The sequence below is a fragment of the Zea mays genome, chromosome 7, assembly GCF_902167145.1.
Source record: "Zea mays cultivar B73 chromosome 7, Zm-B73-REFERENCE-NAM-5.0, whole genome shotgun sequence".
NCBI classification, from domain to species: Eukaryota; Viridiplantae; Streptophyta; class Magnoliopsida; order Poales; family Poaceae; genus Zea; species Zea mays.
The window spans coordinates 46,203,137-46,219,237 of NC_050102.1; the positions used below are offsets into that span (position 1 = coordinate 46,203,137).

General features: G+C 49.5%; 1 protein-coding gene and 1 pseudogene across 4 annotated transcripts in view; one reads left to right on the forward strand and one right to left on the reverse strand.

Annotated features, from left to right (window-relative positions):
- Window positions 1-6,622: 6,622 nt before the first annotated feature.
- LOC100272677 (hemK methyltransferase - RHOMBOID protein pseudogene) lies at window positions 6,623-9,374 on the reverse strand (annotated as a pseudogene). Of its 2 annotated transcripts, NR_158705.1 has the most exons (5): window positions 8,989-9,374; window positions 8,114-8,860; window positions 7,561-7,763; window positions 7,074-7,215; window positions 6,623-6,920 (listed from the first exon to the last, which is right to left on the reverse strand). The product of NR_158705.1 is annotated as a hemK methyltransferase - RHOMBOID protein pseudogene, transcript variant 1 (transcript). The 2 variants fall into 2 exon arrangements; NR_158706.1 differs by having other exon boundaries at window positions 7,561-8,860.
- A 2,474-nt stretch (window positions 9,375-11,848) lies between these two features.
- The window catches only part of LOC103632317 (ABC transporter B family member 28), a 38,079-nt gene continuing 33,826 nt past the window's right edge, over window positions 11,849-16,101 (forward strand). The window contains exons 1-7 of one of the 2 annotated variants that reach the window (XM_008654140.4): window positions 11,849-12,316; window positions 12,431-12,618; window positions 13,267-13,290; window positions 14,240-14,341; window positions 14,582-14,672; window positions 15,466-15,566; window positions 15,737-15,787. In XM_008654140.4, the coding sequence (XP_008652362.1) occupies window positions 11,935-12,316; window positions 12,431-12,618; window positions 13,267-13,290; window positions 14,240-14,341; window positions 14,582-14,672; window positions 15,466-15,566; window positions 15,737-15,787 (939 nt within the window). In that variant the 5' untranslated portion in view covers window positions 11,849-11,934. The remainder of the gene's footprint in view (window positions 12,317-12,430; window positions 12,619-13,266; window positions 13,291-14,239; window positions 14,342-14,581; window positions 14,673-15,465; window positions 15,567-15,736; window positions 15,788-16,101) is intronic. The other variant, XM_008654139.4, reaches the window with a different exon arrangement.

Consider the following 16,101-nt stretch of genomic DNA (forward strand, 5'->3'; position numbering starts at 1 on the left):
GAAAAACATGGTCCAGAGCTCCGGTTGGATCGGAGCCGTCGGTAGCTGGGTGTCGACCCATTCGGCCACGAAGTCCGCCAAAACCTGGGACTTGATGGCCTTCCGAGGGGCGAACGAGATTGTCTCGCCCATGATTTCCACCGCGCACTTTGCAATCCTACCCGAGGCCTCTCGGCACTGGATGATCTCCCCCAGGGGGAAGGATGACACCACAGTTACCGGATGAGACTCGAAGTAGTGTCGCAACTTCCGCCGTGTCAGGATCACTGCATACAGCAGCTTCTGAACTTGTGGGTAGCGGACCTTGGTTTCAGACAGTACCTCGCTGACGAAGTAAACTGGCCTCTGAACGGGCAATGCACGCCCCTCTTCTTGCCTCTCGACCATAATCGCGGCGCTAACCACCTGAGTGGTTGCGGCGACGTAGACCAAGAGGGCTTCACCGGCAGCTGGAGGCACCAAGATAGGCGCCTTTGTGAGGAGCGCCTTCAAGTTCCCGAGAGCTTCCTCGGCCTCGGGGGTCCAAGTGAAGCACTCGGCCTTCCTTAAGAGGCGGTACAGAGGTAGACCTCTTTCGTCGAGGCGTGAGATGAAACGGCTCAAAGCCGCGAGACATCCCATGACCCTCTGTACGCCTTTCAAGTCCTTGATGGGCCCCATGCTGGTGATGGCTGCGATCTTCTCCGGGTTGGCTTCGATGCCCCGCTCGGAGACGACGAATCCCAAGAGCATGCCTCGGGGCACCCCGAAGACACACTTCTCGGGATTGAGCTTGACGCCTTTCGCCTTGAGGCATCGGAATGTCACTTCAAGGTCGGAAAGGAGGTCAGAAGCTTTCCTCATCTTGACTACGATGTCATCGACGTAGGCCTCGACCGCGCGGCCAATGTTGTCGCCGAACACATGGTTCATGCACCGCTGGTACGTCGCGCCCGCATTCCTCAATCCGAACGGCATGGTGACATAGCAGTACATGCCGAAGGGCGTGATGAAAGAAGTCGCGAGATGGTCGGACTCTTTCATCCTGATTTGATGATACCCTGAGTAGGCATCGAGGAAAGACAGGGTTTCACACCCAGCAGTGGAATCCACGATTTGATCGATGCGAGGCAGAGGGTAGGGAACCTTCGGACATGCTTTGTTGAGACCAGTGTAGTCTACACACATCCGCCATTTCCCCACTTTCTTTCTCACAAGCACAGGGTTGGCAAGCCATTCGGGATGGAATACCTCTTTGATGAACCCTGCCGCCATTAGCTTGTGAATCTCCTCGTCTATGGCTCTGCGCTTCTCTTCGTCGAATCGGCGCAGAGGCTGCTTGACGGGTCGGGCTCCGGCTCGAATGTCCAGCGAGTGCTCGGCGACATCCCTCGGTATGCCGGGCATGTCCGAGGGACTCCACGCGAAGACGTCGGCGTTCGCGCGGAGAAAGTCGACGAGCACTGCTTCCTATTTGGGATCGAGCCCGGAGCCGATCCGGATCTACTTGGAGGCGTCGCCGCTGGGGTCGAGGGGGGCGGTCTTAACCGTCTCCACTGGCTCAAAGTTGCCGGCATGACGTTTCACGTCTGGCACCTCCTTAGAGAGGCTTTCTAGGTCGGCGATGAGGGCCTCAGACTCGGCGAGGGCCTCGGCGTACTCCACGCACTCCACGTCGCATTCGAACGCGTGTTTGTACGTGGGGCCGACGGTGATGTCCCCGTTGGGGCCCGGCATCTTGAGCTTCAGGTAGGTGTAGTTGGGGACGGCCATGAACTTCGTGTAGCATGGCCTTCCCAGTACCGCGTGGTAGGTTCCTCGGAACCCGACCACCTCGAATGTCAGGGTCTCCCTTCGAAAGTTGGAGGGTGTTCCGAAGCAGACGGGGAGGTCGAGTTGTCCGAGGGGCTGGACGCGCTTCCCGGGAACGATCCCATGGAAGGGCGCAGCGCCTGCTCGGACGGAGGACAGATCGACACGCAGGAGCCCGAGGGTCTCGGTGTAGATGATGTTGAGGCTGCTGCCTCCGTCCATAAGGACCTTGGTGAGCCTGACGTCGCCGATGACGGGGTCGACGACGAGCGGGTATTTCCCCGGGCTCGGCACGTGGTCGGGGTGGTCGGCTTGGTCGAAGGTGATGGGCTTGTCGGACCAGTCTAGGTAGACTGGCGCCGCCACCTTCACCGAGCAGACCTCCCGGCGCTCTTGTTTGCGATGCCGAGCCGAGGCGTTCGCCGCTTGCCCACCGTAGATCATGAAGCAGTCGCGGACCTCGGGGAACTCTCCTGCTTGGTGATCTTCCTTCTTGTCGTCGTTGCGGGCCCTGCCACCCTCCACGGGTGGCCCGGCCCTGTGGAAGTGGCGTCGAAGCATGACGCACTCCTCAAGGGTGTGCTTGACGGGCCCCTGGTGATAGGGGCACGGCTCCTTGAGCATCTTGTCGAAGAGGTTGGCACCTCCGGGGGGTTTCCGAGGGTTCTTGTACTCGGCGACGGCGACAAGGTCCGCGTCGGCGGCGTCGCGTTTCGCTTGCGACTTCTTCTTGCCTTTCTTCTTGGCGCCGCGCTGAGCTGACGCCTCGGGAGCATCTTCCGATGGGCGGCCCTGGGGGTGCTTGTCCTTTCGGAAGATAGCCTCGACCGCCTCCTGGCCGGAGGCGAACTTGGTGGCGATGTCCATCAGCTCGCTCGCCCTGGTGGGGGTCTTGCGACCCAACTTGCTCACCAGGTCGCGGCAGGTGGTGCCGGAGAGGAACGCGCCGATGACATCCGAGTCGGTGATGTTGGGCAGCTCGGTGCGCTGCTTCGAGAATCGCCGGATGTAGTCTCGGAGAGACTCTCCCGGCTGCTGCCGGCAGCTTTGGAGGTCCCAGGAATTCCCGGGGCGCATGTACGTGCCCTGGAAATTGCCGGCGAAAGCTTGGACTAGGTCGTCCCAGTTGGAGATCTGCCCCGGAGGCAGGTGCTCCAACCAGGCGCGAGCGGTGTCGGAGAGGAACAGGGGGAGGTTGCGGATGATGAGGTTGTCATCGTCCGTTCCACCCAGTTGGCAGGCCAGACGGTAGTCCGCGAGCCACAGTTCCGGTCTCGTCTCCCCCGAGTACTTTGTGATAGTAGTCGGGGGTCGGAACCGGGTCGGGAACGGTGCCCGTCGGATGGCCCGGCTGAAGGCCTGCGGACCGGGCGGTTCGGGCGAGGGACTCTGATCCTCCCCGCTGTCGTAGCGTCCCCCACGCCTGGGGTGGTAGCCTCGGCGCACCCTCTCGTCGAGGTGGGCCCGACGGTCGCGGTGATGGTGCTCGTTGCCGAGGCGGCCCGGGGCCGCAGGCGCGGTGTTGCGCGTGCGCCCGGTGTAGGCCGAGGCTTCCCACATGAATCGGGAAGTCGCGGCATGAGGTTCCGAGGGGTACCCCTGCCTTCGGGAGGCAGAGCTCTCGGCCCGTCGGACCGCGGCGCCTTCCAGGAGATTCTTGAGCTCCCCCTGGATTCGCCGGCCCTTGGTGGTTGATGGCTCCGGTATCGCGCGGAGAAGCATCGCTGCTGCAGCCAGGTTCTGGCCGACCCCACTAGATGCGGGTGGTGGCCTGACCCTGACGTCGTCGGCGACGCGGTGCTGGAGGCCCTGGGGCAGATGACGTATTTCTCCGGCCGGGGGTTGGCCCGCCCATGCCTGCCCGACGTCCCGGCGGATCGGCTCAAGCGCTCCTGCTCCCTCGTCGAGCCTAGCCTGCACCCCGCAGATTTGCTCGAGCTGTGGGTCGTGACCCCCCGCCTGAACGGGGACCACAGCTAGCTCCCGGGGGATGTCAACGCAGGGCGCCGGCCTAGGGAGGTCACCGTCCTCCGGCATGCCGAGATGATTGCCTTCGGGGGGACCCCCTAGATCGACGTGGAAACATTCGCGGCTTGGGCCGCAGTCCTCGTCGCCGAGGCTGCGGCTACCGTCAGAACAGTTGGAGAGGCAGTAGTCACATGCAGTCATGAAGTCCCGCATGGCACTGGGGTTGCCAAGTCCAGAAAAGTCCCAGCAGATGCTGGGCTCGTCATCTTCCTCGGACCCAGAGGGCCCGTAGGTCGAGACGTCCGTCAGCCGGTCCCAAGGCGACCGCATGCGAAACCCCAGAGGGTTTGGACTCACCTCTATGAGAGCGCCTGCCAAAGCGAGGTTGCTAGGCGGGTTGAGGCTGAACCCAAATGACGTAGGATGGGAATCGGTCGGTACCTCTTGGTCGACGAGCGGCGATAAAGTCACGTCGGGAATTGATTGCACCGTCGTCTCGGGTATGAGGGTGACGTCCTGCAAGCTTTTCGCGAGCGCGCTGGCGTCGTCCGCTTGCTCGGGACTGGCGTGTCGCGGGGAGACGGCGCTCGTCTTCGTCTCAAGCGCGAAGTCGATACCCGGTGCGCCCCCCGTTGGGGTGCCGGCGCTGTCGACTCGCTCGACAGCCGACGAGGCGCTGCCTCCTGCTTGGTCTTGGTTGCCCTGCCTTCCCTTCCGTCGGCGGGGAAGAGGGCGGGATGAGCTCGAAGGTTGTTCTTCCACCACGCGGGGAAGACGTCGTCGATTCCGCCGCCGGCGGGTGGGTTGTCGGCCGCCATTGTCGTTGTCGCGCGACGGTGGAAGGAGTATCATGTCGTAGCTGCCGTCGAGGGACATGAACTCAAGACTCCCGAAACGGAGCACCGTCCCGGGTTGGAGAGGTTACTGGAGACTGCCCATCTGGAGCTTGACGGGAAGCTGTTCGTCAACACGCAGCAGACCCCTACCTGGCGCGCCAACTGTCGGCGTTTCGAGACCGGTGGGTCCCTGGGCCGACGAGTGAATGTCGCCGCGTGCCCCAGCCCAGATGGGTCGAGCGCGAGGGCGAGCGCGAAGGGGGGAGAGCGAGGCGGCCGGAGTCCGGCGTGAGAGAGGTGGGAATCCCGCGGCCTTCGTGTTCGTCCCGCGCCCAGGTCGGGTGCGCTTGCAGTAGGGGGTTACAAGCGTCCACGCGGGAGAGGGAGCGAGCGGCTCCAGGCGAGCGCCTGTCTCGTCCTCGTCCCCGCGCGGCCAACCCTCTCTAAGAGGGCCCTGGTCCTTCCTTTTATAGGCGTAAGGAGAGGATCCAGGTGTACAATGGGGGGTGTAGCAGAGTGCTACATGTCTAGCGGAGGAGTGCTAGCGCCCTAAGTACATGCCGTTGTGGCAGCCGGAGAGATTTTGGCACCCAGCTGGTGTGATGTCGTGGCCGTCGGAGGAGCGATGGAGCCTGGCGGAAGGACAGCTGTCGGAGCGGTTGAGTCCTTGCTGACGTCCTCTTGCTTCCGTAAGGGGGCTGAGAGCCGCCGTCGTCACAGAGTACGCAGAGCGCCATCATTGCCTATCTGGCGGAGCTAGCCAGATGGGACGCCGGTCTTGTTCCCTGCGGCCCGAGTCAGCTCGGGGTAGGGTGATGATGGCGCCTCCTATTGATGTGGCTGGCCTGCGCCCTAGGTTGGACGATGTGGAAGCTCCTCCGAAGCCGAGGTCGAGTCTGTCTTCCGTGGCCGAGGTCGAGTCCGAGCCCCTGGGTCGGGCGAAGTGGAGGCCGTCGGCTGAGGCCAGGGCGGAGTCCGAGCCCTGGGGTCAAGCGAAGCGGAGTTCGTCGTCTTCTGGGGCTGAGCCCGAGTCCGAGCCCTGGGTCGGGCGGAGCGGAGTTCACGGGCTTCCGGGACTTACCCCGAGTCCGAGCCCTGGGTCGGGCGGAGCGGAGTTCGCCGTCTTCCGGGACTTAGCCCGAGTCCGAGCCCTGGGTCGGGCGGAGCGGAGTTCGCCGTCTTCCGGGACTTAGCCCGAATCCGAGCCCTGGGTCGGGCGGAGCGGAGTTCGCCGTCTTCCGGGGCTGAGCCCGAGTCCGAGCCCTGGGTCGGGCGAAGCGGAGCTTCCTATGGTGCCTTCGGCAGGGCCTGACTGCCTGTCAGTCTCACTCTGTCAAGTGGCACTGCAGTCCGAGTGGCGCAGGCGGCGCTGTCCTTCTGTCAGGCCGATCAGTGGAGCGGCGAAGTGACGGCGGTCACTTCGGCTCTGTCGGGGGGCGCGCGTCAGGATAAAGGTGTCAGGCCACCTTTGCATTTAAGGCTCCTGCGGTTTGGTCGGTCGGCGCGGTGATTTAGTCAGGGTTGCTTCTTGGCGAAGGCAGGGCCTCGGGCGAAGTAATACGTTCGCCGTTGGAGGGGGGCCTCGGGCGAGGCGGAAATCCTCCGGGGTCGGCTGCCCTTGTCCGAGGCTAGGCTCGGGCGAGGCGTGATCGAGTCGCTCGAATGGACTGATCCCTGACTTAGTCGCACCCATCAGGCCTTTGCAGCTTTATGCTGATGGGGGTTACTAGCTGAGAATTGAGCCTTAAGGGTACCCCTAATTATGGTCCCCGACAATAGTATATACACATTTGTATTCGGGGTGGGTACGCTAGAAACGTTATGACGTGACTTGACAAGATGATGTATCTACCATTTAGAAATAAAAAAAGAAATGGATAGGAATGCATGAGAAAAATATGGAAACGGAAAACAAATCAGCATGTCGAGGAAAGAGTAAAAGATGTTTCCACGTCGGAATGCACGCTCGTGCGTTACGACAACAAACAAATTATATGATAAAATATTAGTGCACAATAAGTACATATAAACAAACAATACATATATTATTATTGACCTAAATTTCTCACATTTTTTGTCAACAACTAATACAATGTTACTCCATAATTTTACATCAGCTATTCAAAGCTTATCTCACTATTTAATTTTAGATGATTTTTTGTCAGATATAGACTCTTCATATTACTTCCAGCCATAAGCTCCACCGTTGCGTCGATGACTGGCCATGATCTAGGGCCTTTCTGATTCCTCAGCCTCCACCACTGGACCAGGATCCATGAGAGGACAACAAAGAGGATAGTGGGCCTTGCATGATAGTGTCATCGTCTGACGAAAAAGCATGAAAAGAAGAGGGTAAGAGAAAAAGTGAAATAGAGACGGAACCAAGTGCACCATATATAAAACATATATTGTGTACAAAACATGGTTGCAATAGAGGTGACGACGTAACCACTATCTGACACTACCTACATACATAACCTTGGTTGTAGTGTCAAAAGTTGTGCTTTGTCTGAGAGTAGTGCATCAACAAGGGCAAAGAAATCATCACATGGCTCATACACATCTGGATGGCTCGCAACAAGCAGAATTAATGTGGTGTATAATGTCCTCCCGAAGAAGCCTACAAAGACAAGTTTTTGTCATAAAACTATAATGGATATTCACTTAAATAAATATATTGATTACTTCCCTACGTTTAAAGCAAGCACATTAGTTGGTTAGAATGAAACAAAATAGTACATGACAAATGGATAACATGTTTTTAGCACTCCAACACTTTAGTTGAATGTCACATGGTGGGAAGCTATAAGGTAATATATCACTGATGTTCTGTCTCGTTTACTGAATTAAAAGCCTTATCACATGTTTGAACCTAATCATTTGATGATAACTACAACCAATAGAATGTCTTCACTAAACAAGCTAATAGTAAATCAGTAAAAAAGAAAGAAATAAAAATAATTACCAACAGCCTTAGACGGGGCAGCTGTCGCATTTGCATCAGCTTGCACAGACTTCTGGCAATTGGCGGGCTCCTCCCTCTCAAAATCCACGGCATCCTTATCCTCCTCAGTTGATTAGGGCAGCTTGAGCTAGAATTCTGAATATGTGTACACTTCGTTTGGCTTAGTATCTTCAGTGGGTTCACATGAATTTTCTGCTCCATAGCTACAACAGCAGGCACAAGACACATATGACTTGAGTTACAAGCTTTGCAGTTACAGTCCCACGAATAAATAGGAAGAGTACACAAAATATTAATCGGTCCAAAACAAATAGCAGAAAAAATAATAGCACTGCTGAAAATTAATTTAAATGACATTGGCGTATCTGGTAATTAGTGCTTTGAGATGAAAATGAGTGTTTTGAGGTGAAAGGGGAAAAGAAAAGAAATAGGACGTCAAAAAGTTAGTGCATGAAAATAATCAAGTTACCATGGGTAGTGAAGCAAGATTGATGAATTGTAATAAGCTAGGTGAAAATACCTTGATGAATTGTAATAAGATAGGTGAAAATACCTGAGTAAAAATTTACTTTTATCTGGTTTGAGATATTGCAATACCTGCAAGGAACAACTATTTTGTTCTGTTTCCATCCACTATTGCAATACTGCATATATTTTAGAATTGACCTTGTTCTCGTATATCGTCCAATTTATTATGAGCTCTGACAGCATTGATCCCAATAGTCTAAATAGTGCACCTGAAGTACCAACACTCAATAGATATATTTGATACCATAAATAGAGAAGTCAGCAAAGTACCACCAACACCAAAGAACACATACAGTGTACCAATCCTTAAGACAACAGATAATCATCAATCAATGGTCAAGCTATACGATCACCAGGCCTTGAAATAACTATCACAATCTAGATAATAAAAATACATTATACACAGATGAAGAATCTATGTTCCTAAAAAAGACAATTACTGAATCTTTCTTTAATCGAACCAGACAAGAACACTTATTAAAACCAAATTTTCCTTCTCAAGCCTGATCTGATCAGCAAGAGGCTCAACATGTTAGGGAGTGTGGACACACGACGACTGCAGATGATTCCACGATGGTCAGCAGCAACCCCAACTCTTGCCACTGCATTAAATTCGTCAGCCTGCAAAAATGAGAAAGACAACATTTCCCTGCCTTTTCTCCATAGAGCTTTGCTTCAAATGCCCAAATGATAAAGCAAAACAACAATGATATCAAGCCTTTGCTGATTCTGCGAGAACAGATCGGTCACCATCAACATAGACGTATTTTCCCTAAAAAGATGGGGAGAAAAAACAAGGCCAGGATCATTAGACGTTATAAAGTGCAGATTTATTGTTGAGCACACTAGGAACAACAAAGAATGGAATCATGAAACACAACAATAAACAAAAGGACTAACATGAGCATAGCTGCCAAAGACTTGAAACCGGATGTTGTTCACTGCCATAGTTGCTAGAGTTTTGGCGGTGGTGCGGAGGCAGATTCATTGTTGGGCAGCAGGGAAGTGGGTAGGGTTTTGGCGGTGATGCAGAGGCGGATTGAAGATGGTGGTGAAGGTAGATGAAGGGGTCGCTCACGCAAGGTGGAGGGGGCGCTGGCATCTCGCGTGGCCAGGGGGCGGCGACGATGACTGCGTGGACATGGGCCTCGCGCGATCTGGGGGTGACAGCGGACGCGGAACAGGTCATGAGCACGGACGTGGGAGGCGGCAGGGAGATCCACAGGATCGAGGCGGCGACGGCATGAACAGGTCACGAGGGATGGAAGGTGGTTGGGGGCGACAGGGAGATCCGCGGGGATGGGGCGGGCACCGCTGCGAGATTGCCGAGTAAGGGCTTGTTCGGTTATTGCTAACACACATGGATTGGATGAGATTGGAAAAAATTGAGAAAAAGTTTGACTTGTTTGGGATTCAAACTCATCCAATCCCACTCAATCCACATGGAACCGAAAGCCCTAAGGGGGAAGGGCACGGTCTCTAGTGGGTGGGGAAGGGGGCCGAATTTTTTGCATTTTGGCCCTGTTTCGGAAAAAAAATCACATTTAGACCCTAAAAAATTTTAATGTCATTTTTGGACCCTTTGCTCGACAGCTCGGCGCCATAAGCTATGGCGCCGAGGTACGTGCTGCGCTGGCATAACCCGGACGCCGTGGCACCAACGTGGCACCGAGCTCGGCGCCAAGATCTATGGCGCCGAGCTCGGATATATAACCATAAAGCCTATCTAGCTCAGTCGGTAGAGTGCAAGATTTTTAACCTTGTGGTCTTGAGTTCAAGCCCAATGATGTACATTCAATTTTTTTTGTCTGTCACTGATTTTTTTTGTCCAGATTTTTTATTTATGTCGCTGATTTGTTCATTCAGATTTATTTCTCATGCAGAATTTTTTTTCCCCAAGACGATCATCGGAGAGGGTACGATGGAGGAGTGTACGTACCATCTTCTGTTCGTTGCCAAACCTGGGGCTTAGACCAGTCTAAGCGTCCTATTCGCTCGCTCATATCTAGTCCTAGCTAGCTTGGAACTCGATCGTGTGTGCATGTACCGTGTCACACTGTGGCATGTATCATTCGCGCGTCAACCACCGGTCGATTTTCTTGAAAAATGGTACGGCCGACTCTTGTCACCTTGGATTGGAATAATGCCTAGCGCAGACAGCGCCGAGTCAATAATGGTACTTTTGCCATGACGTATTGGCATATCACATGTACTCAGTAGTCTATAGTCCAAAGGGTGTGTTGTACTACACGCATATATGTATATATGTATGTGTCACGCCTCTCGAGTTATATGCCATATCATTTGATTATGTTGTAAAGCCGATCGAGTGTGTCAAAGGACGCGTCGCATGCATATGGTTTATGAAAAGCTGATGTGAGCAATTAAGTTAATTGGTACTGGTACAGTTTTTGTGTGTGACATGCATGCTTTGAAAAATTCAGGCACGTAAAGGAACGAACTCACAGGCGTTTTTTATATGACATCCTTGGTGTTGCTTTGACGTGTCCGTTTTTACTGCTACATGGTTGGTGTCTCGGCAACAAGCTCTTTCCAGGCCGAAGAAATAAATCTGGATGAGAAATAAATCTGGATGCGACATAAACGAAAAATCTGGACAAAAAAAAATAAATACGACAAAGACAAAAAGTATAAAAAAACATCCACCATGGGGCTCGAACCCACGATCACAAGGTTTAGAGTCTTGCACTGTACCAACTGAGCTAGGCAGGTTTATGTACATAACCGAGCTCGGCGCCAAGATCTATGGCGCCGAGCTCGGTGCCACGTCGGCGCCACGACGTCCGTTTGTGCCAGCGCAGCACGTACCTCGGCGCCATAGCCTATGGCGCCGAGCTGTGTTAGCTCGGCGCCATAAGCTATGGCGCCGAGCAAAGGGTCCAAAAATGCAATTAAAATTTTCTAGGGTCCAAACGTGAATTTTTTTTAAAGGAAGGGCTAAAATGCAAAAAATTCGGGGAAGGGGGGACCGCAGTGGGGGAGTGGGGAATGGCTTCGACGCGGTGGTGAAGAGAGTCCGCTGTGAGATTGGCGGGGGACGGGGAGGGCAAGGGTGGAGGCGTGGTGACGCCGGTGGACGCCCTCGGTATTAACATGTGGTGTAGTTGAGATATGGTCTATTGAGTGATATTTAATAGGCTAATTGAAAAAAATATAAGAGATGAACAATCTGTGAAGAGTCCGTCTCTATATAATTCTCTATACATATTATTTTTAGTTATATTTTTGGTCTAGAGTCTATAGGTTGTATCGTAGAGTTTTTTAATTATCTCATATTTGTAAAACTAAACCACGACTCAGGATAGTACATATCTAAGGCTATCCGCAACCGTTACCCCTAAATTTTTCCTCCTATATCACTTTTGTCCCCTATTTTTCTCCCTATTTTTTCATCTCCCGCAGCGGTTTCTCCTAAATACTACCCTATACTCCACTACAACTATAAAATACCATTTTCTATATTAACTATCAATTTTTTATCTACTAACAATTACTCGTGGACCCACAACATAGTGTTTAGGGTGATGAACAGTGACACACTAGATCTGGGGGGAGAGAGAAGAAGGCCGACATATAAGGGCACTGTAGGGGTACCGCTGCGGCTGTAGGGTGCCCCTACAGACGGCATGCAAGGGGAGGAGGATTGCTAGCGGTAACCGCTGCGCACATCCTAATGTCTGTCCATCTGCGATGTGTGGAGTTCTGCAACGGATAGCCGCTATTTGGCTACGCGTGCAACAGGCATATATAATTTCCTGTTCCTCCGCCTCGTCTCCGCCTCCCATCGCCGCATCAGATATCCGCACAAACCAAGCCATCAGCGCCATGGCGATCTCCACCTGGAGCGCGCGCCTTCTCCTCACCCCTGCTTCCTCCCGCGCCACCCTATCACCCCCTCGCCCTCCCACTACAAACCCGCTCTCATCGTTCTTTCCTCGCAATCGTCTCCATTTCGTGCGCCCGCGCCCGCGCCCGCCGTGCGCCTACATCTCTGCGCCAGCGCCGGGCCCGGAGGCCGCATACGCGCCGCCTTCTCTCGACGCCACCGCCGCGGCAGCCGATGTCGCCGCTGCGATATCCTCCTCCGACGCGGTCACTTGGGCCGGCGTCTGGGCGCTGCTCTCGCGACACAGGGCCCGCATCGCGGTCTGCATCGCCGCGCTCGTCGCCTGCACCACCTGCACGCTCTCCATGCCGCTCTTCTCAGGTGAGGAACTAGGGCGTTGGTTGAGACCTCTCGGATGCGCATGCGCCGCTGACGCTGATGCTGCTTGTTTGGTTTTCTGAAATGGGCTGGCTGTGTGCTGTGTTCCTGTTGCAGGGAGGTTTTTCGAGACCCTGATTGGGAGGGGGAACGAGCCATTGTGGAGGCTCTTATCCAAGATTGCGATACTGTACACACTGGAGCCCATCTTCACCATCATATTCGTGATCAATATAACTATCATCTGGGAGCAGGTTATGGCAAGGCTGCGGAGCCAGATATTTCGAAGGATTCTGATCCAAAAGGTGCTTTCAGCCGACATCCCCTGTTTTATTAATGCTTTTTTTTATTCTGCATTCTGACAACATTGGATGTGCTTGTATGAATGATGAATTGATATTTGCTGATTACTTGCATGGCTTTGTTACCTTGACCATAGCTCAAAAAAGTTATCATCAAGTGTTTTTTGTACACCTTCAGAGATATAATTATTCTCCGTGTCATGATGGAATGATTCACATTGTTTTCCCTCTTAGGGTGTAGAAGCATTTAATATAGTTCTACTAGGTAAATATACTACGTAGTACGTACCTGGATGATACTGGCAGCAAGTTATTTAAATATTCATGTAATATCAACACTCCAGTGCAGTAGGCATTCTATGCATCGATGATGAAAATAAATCTTTAAAACAGGTTGTGCTTTAGTTGCCTATTTGTGTACTAGTAATCCTGTTAATGTATAGCCTATTAACTCTCAATGTATTATGGGTCTATGACTATTGCTTTCATAGTCATAGTGCATATGTTTCTTTATCCATAGAATTTGTTGGAGGCTGCATTTCTCATTACATTTTCAATTTGCCACTCAGCAAAAGAGTGCATTTACTTCTTGTTGTTAATAGCTCCTTGCTTGGAACCCCGTCTAAACTTTCTTATTTTTGCCTTTTGCAGATGTTATTTTTTGATCGTCACAAGGTAACATATTTTCTAGCAATTACAGCACCATCTTCATACTTAATCATGGTAGTTATGTGAAAGAAAACCTCATTAACAAAGTACACATCCCTCACTTGTGACTTAAAAGTATGTACTTTTTGAAATATCACCAATAGTACTGTAGATTAGAAATAAAATATATGGTTCTTGTTTCCATTGATACTGGCAACATGTGATACTTCTATAATGGCATGCATAGCATTAACATTGGTCTAATCTGTATGATTACGAAGAATTTTACATGATTTATTCAAGATTAGATGAAAAACCAGCTTTCAACAAAATGCTAGATGGTTTTTATCTTTTTTGCAGTTTATGAAATTGTCATCTTTTCTTGTATTGATCAGTTCTAGTACAGTATCACCGATTTAGCTTACTTTGTCTAAAATACAATGAATAAGATGCATATATTATATGCAGTTATTATAAAATCATTTTTAATAAACAATTAGTAAATATAAAATTTATTAATTAGTATGCCAAAATTCCATGTGTTCTAACAAACAAAGTAGTATATGGCAATAAGCTATTTCAATTTATCTGAATTTATTACAACAAGAACAAAGTCATTTGGTTGCAAACAAGTTGAGCTGGGCTAGAGTTGTTCCAACATGAGCTACCAACAAAAAAGGAAAAGAAAGAGAAAAATAAAATAAGTATATCTAAGGCATCAACAATAGTGATATTATTAGGGGATCTAGAGCCTGCTGATAGTTTGGGCACATGAATATTGCTTTCCATGCACGCCCATCCAAGGGAAATTCTCTAAGAATGGTTTTGTTTTTGTCTATCTCTGCCTCAAGCTTGAATCCTTAGCTGTATGTATCATCCATGAAAACATATAAAAATTGTGCCTTCTAGACTCGATAAATTGGGAAGAAATTGCCTCTTCATATTTTGAGATAAATATCTTACTGTTTGATGGCAGGTTGGTGAATTGACCGGTTTGTTGACATCTGATTTGGGTTCCTTGAAGAGTGTTGTAAGTGATAACATATCCAGAGATCGTGGACTGAGGGCACTCTCTGAGGCAAGAAATTTTACACTATGAGAATGTAAGGTTGATACTGCTAAATACTAAGAGTTTGATTAGTACAATCACAACATTTCAGAGCTGTACCAGTATGATATTAAAATGTTTACTTTAACCATATTTGACATTTTGTTTTCTTGATCATAATACTGAATTAACTTTGTGGTTCATTTACCTACACCTTATTTCTGGTAAGGGTCTGCTAAAATATTTTTTTCTCCTACTTTTGGTTTTTAGATCATTGGTACACTTTGTATACTTTTCACACTATCAACTGAGCTAGCTCCAGTTCTTGGGCTCCTTATGGTGTCCGTCTCCGTGCTAGTTGGTAATATTCTAAAAACTTACTGCCAGCATCATGTCTTACTTACTGTTGGGACATAATGATATATGTGATGAATATAAAACACCTAGCTATTTTAGGATATAATGTTAGAATTAACTATATAATGATAGAATTAGATCATATCCATCAAAACCTATACTTCTGTATACTTCAATGAACTTAAAATGCAATATTTTCTGAGCCGTATTTCTGATTTTGCTTGAGAATATATTGGATATGTTGAGGAACACTAGTGGAAAGCCCAATAGGGCTCTAAATTGAGATAATACAAACAATTGTGTTCTCTAAGTTGTCTAAACATATCTCTACAAATCATGTTTATCTATGTGTTTTAATTGTGTAAATGTTCATGATGCAATCTTTCTGTATAAAAAGTAATTCCAACTTTCTGCTGATGTTTTTTTGGTTTTACTTCGGGTTATCAGTTTTTTGGTACAAATTGATTTACTTGTTTCTTGTTTCGTGCATGCTAAATTTACAAATATTTAATATCATTTTCTAGGATGTCATAGGATTTGTTTTTCAAATGTAGCAATGTTATGTCATTTTGTAGGATAGCTTAGAACTTATTTTGAAGTTTTCCTGTCCAACCCACCCCAGTATACCTTTTATGTTATTATGTATTTCATGAATGATTTTTCTTAGATTTTGGCAACTGAGATTACTACATTCTTCTAAAGAAGTATTTTGTTGATGTGGTATTGATAGTTTTAGTTGGATATCACGAAAAACATTTGCATATCCTTTGACATGCCAGTTTTTGTTCTTTAATCAGCTATTTTCAAGAGGTCAACTGTTCCCACTTTTAAATCTTATGGAATCGTGCAAGCACGCATATCAGACTGTGCATCAGAGACATTTTCAGCTATTCGTACTGTGAGTGCCATAGTTTTTTCCTGAAACATGCACATTTAATCATTAATTCAATTTCAAGCTTCATTCTTTTGTATTACTGATGAAATGGTCCATCTACTCTCATCTTATACTCTTGTTAAGTATTAACTGTTGTGGTTTATGTTATCCTTGATTCAAAAAATCATTTGCAGGTTCGATCATTTGGTGGTGAAAAACGACAAATTTCTTTGTTTGACAATTTGGTAAGGCATGAGTTGCTTAGTACTAGCTCCATTTTTTTATTTGACGTCGGCTAATACAACTTTACACTAAAAAACGTCAAATAAAAAAACCGGAGGGAGTATTATTTTGTTATATTTGGCATTCACTGTAGTTTTAAGAAATTCTCATGACTAAGGACGATGCATGTTGAGGTACTTAGCCATGGGCTGAGCAATTTAAAACAGATCCAATTTCCTTGCGATTTCAATATTTTACATATTCTGAAGTGTGCTTTTATGGACTTTTGGGCTAGAAGGCTGGAGCGTAGTAGCTCATGTACCTGTCTCTCCCTCAC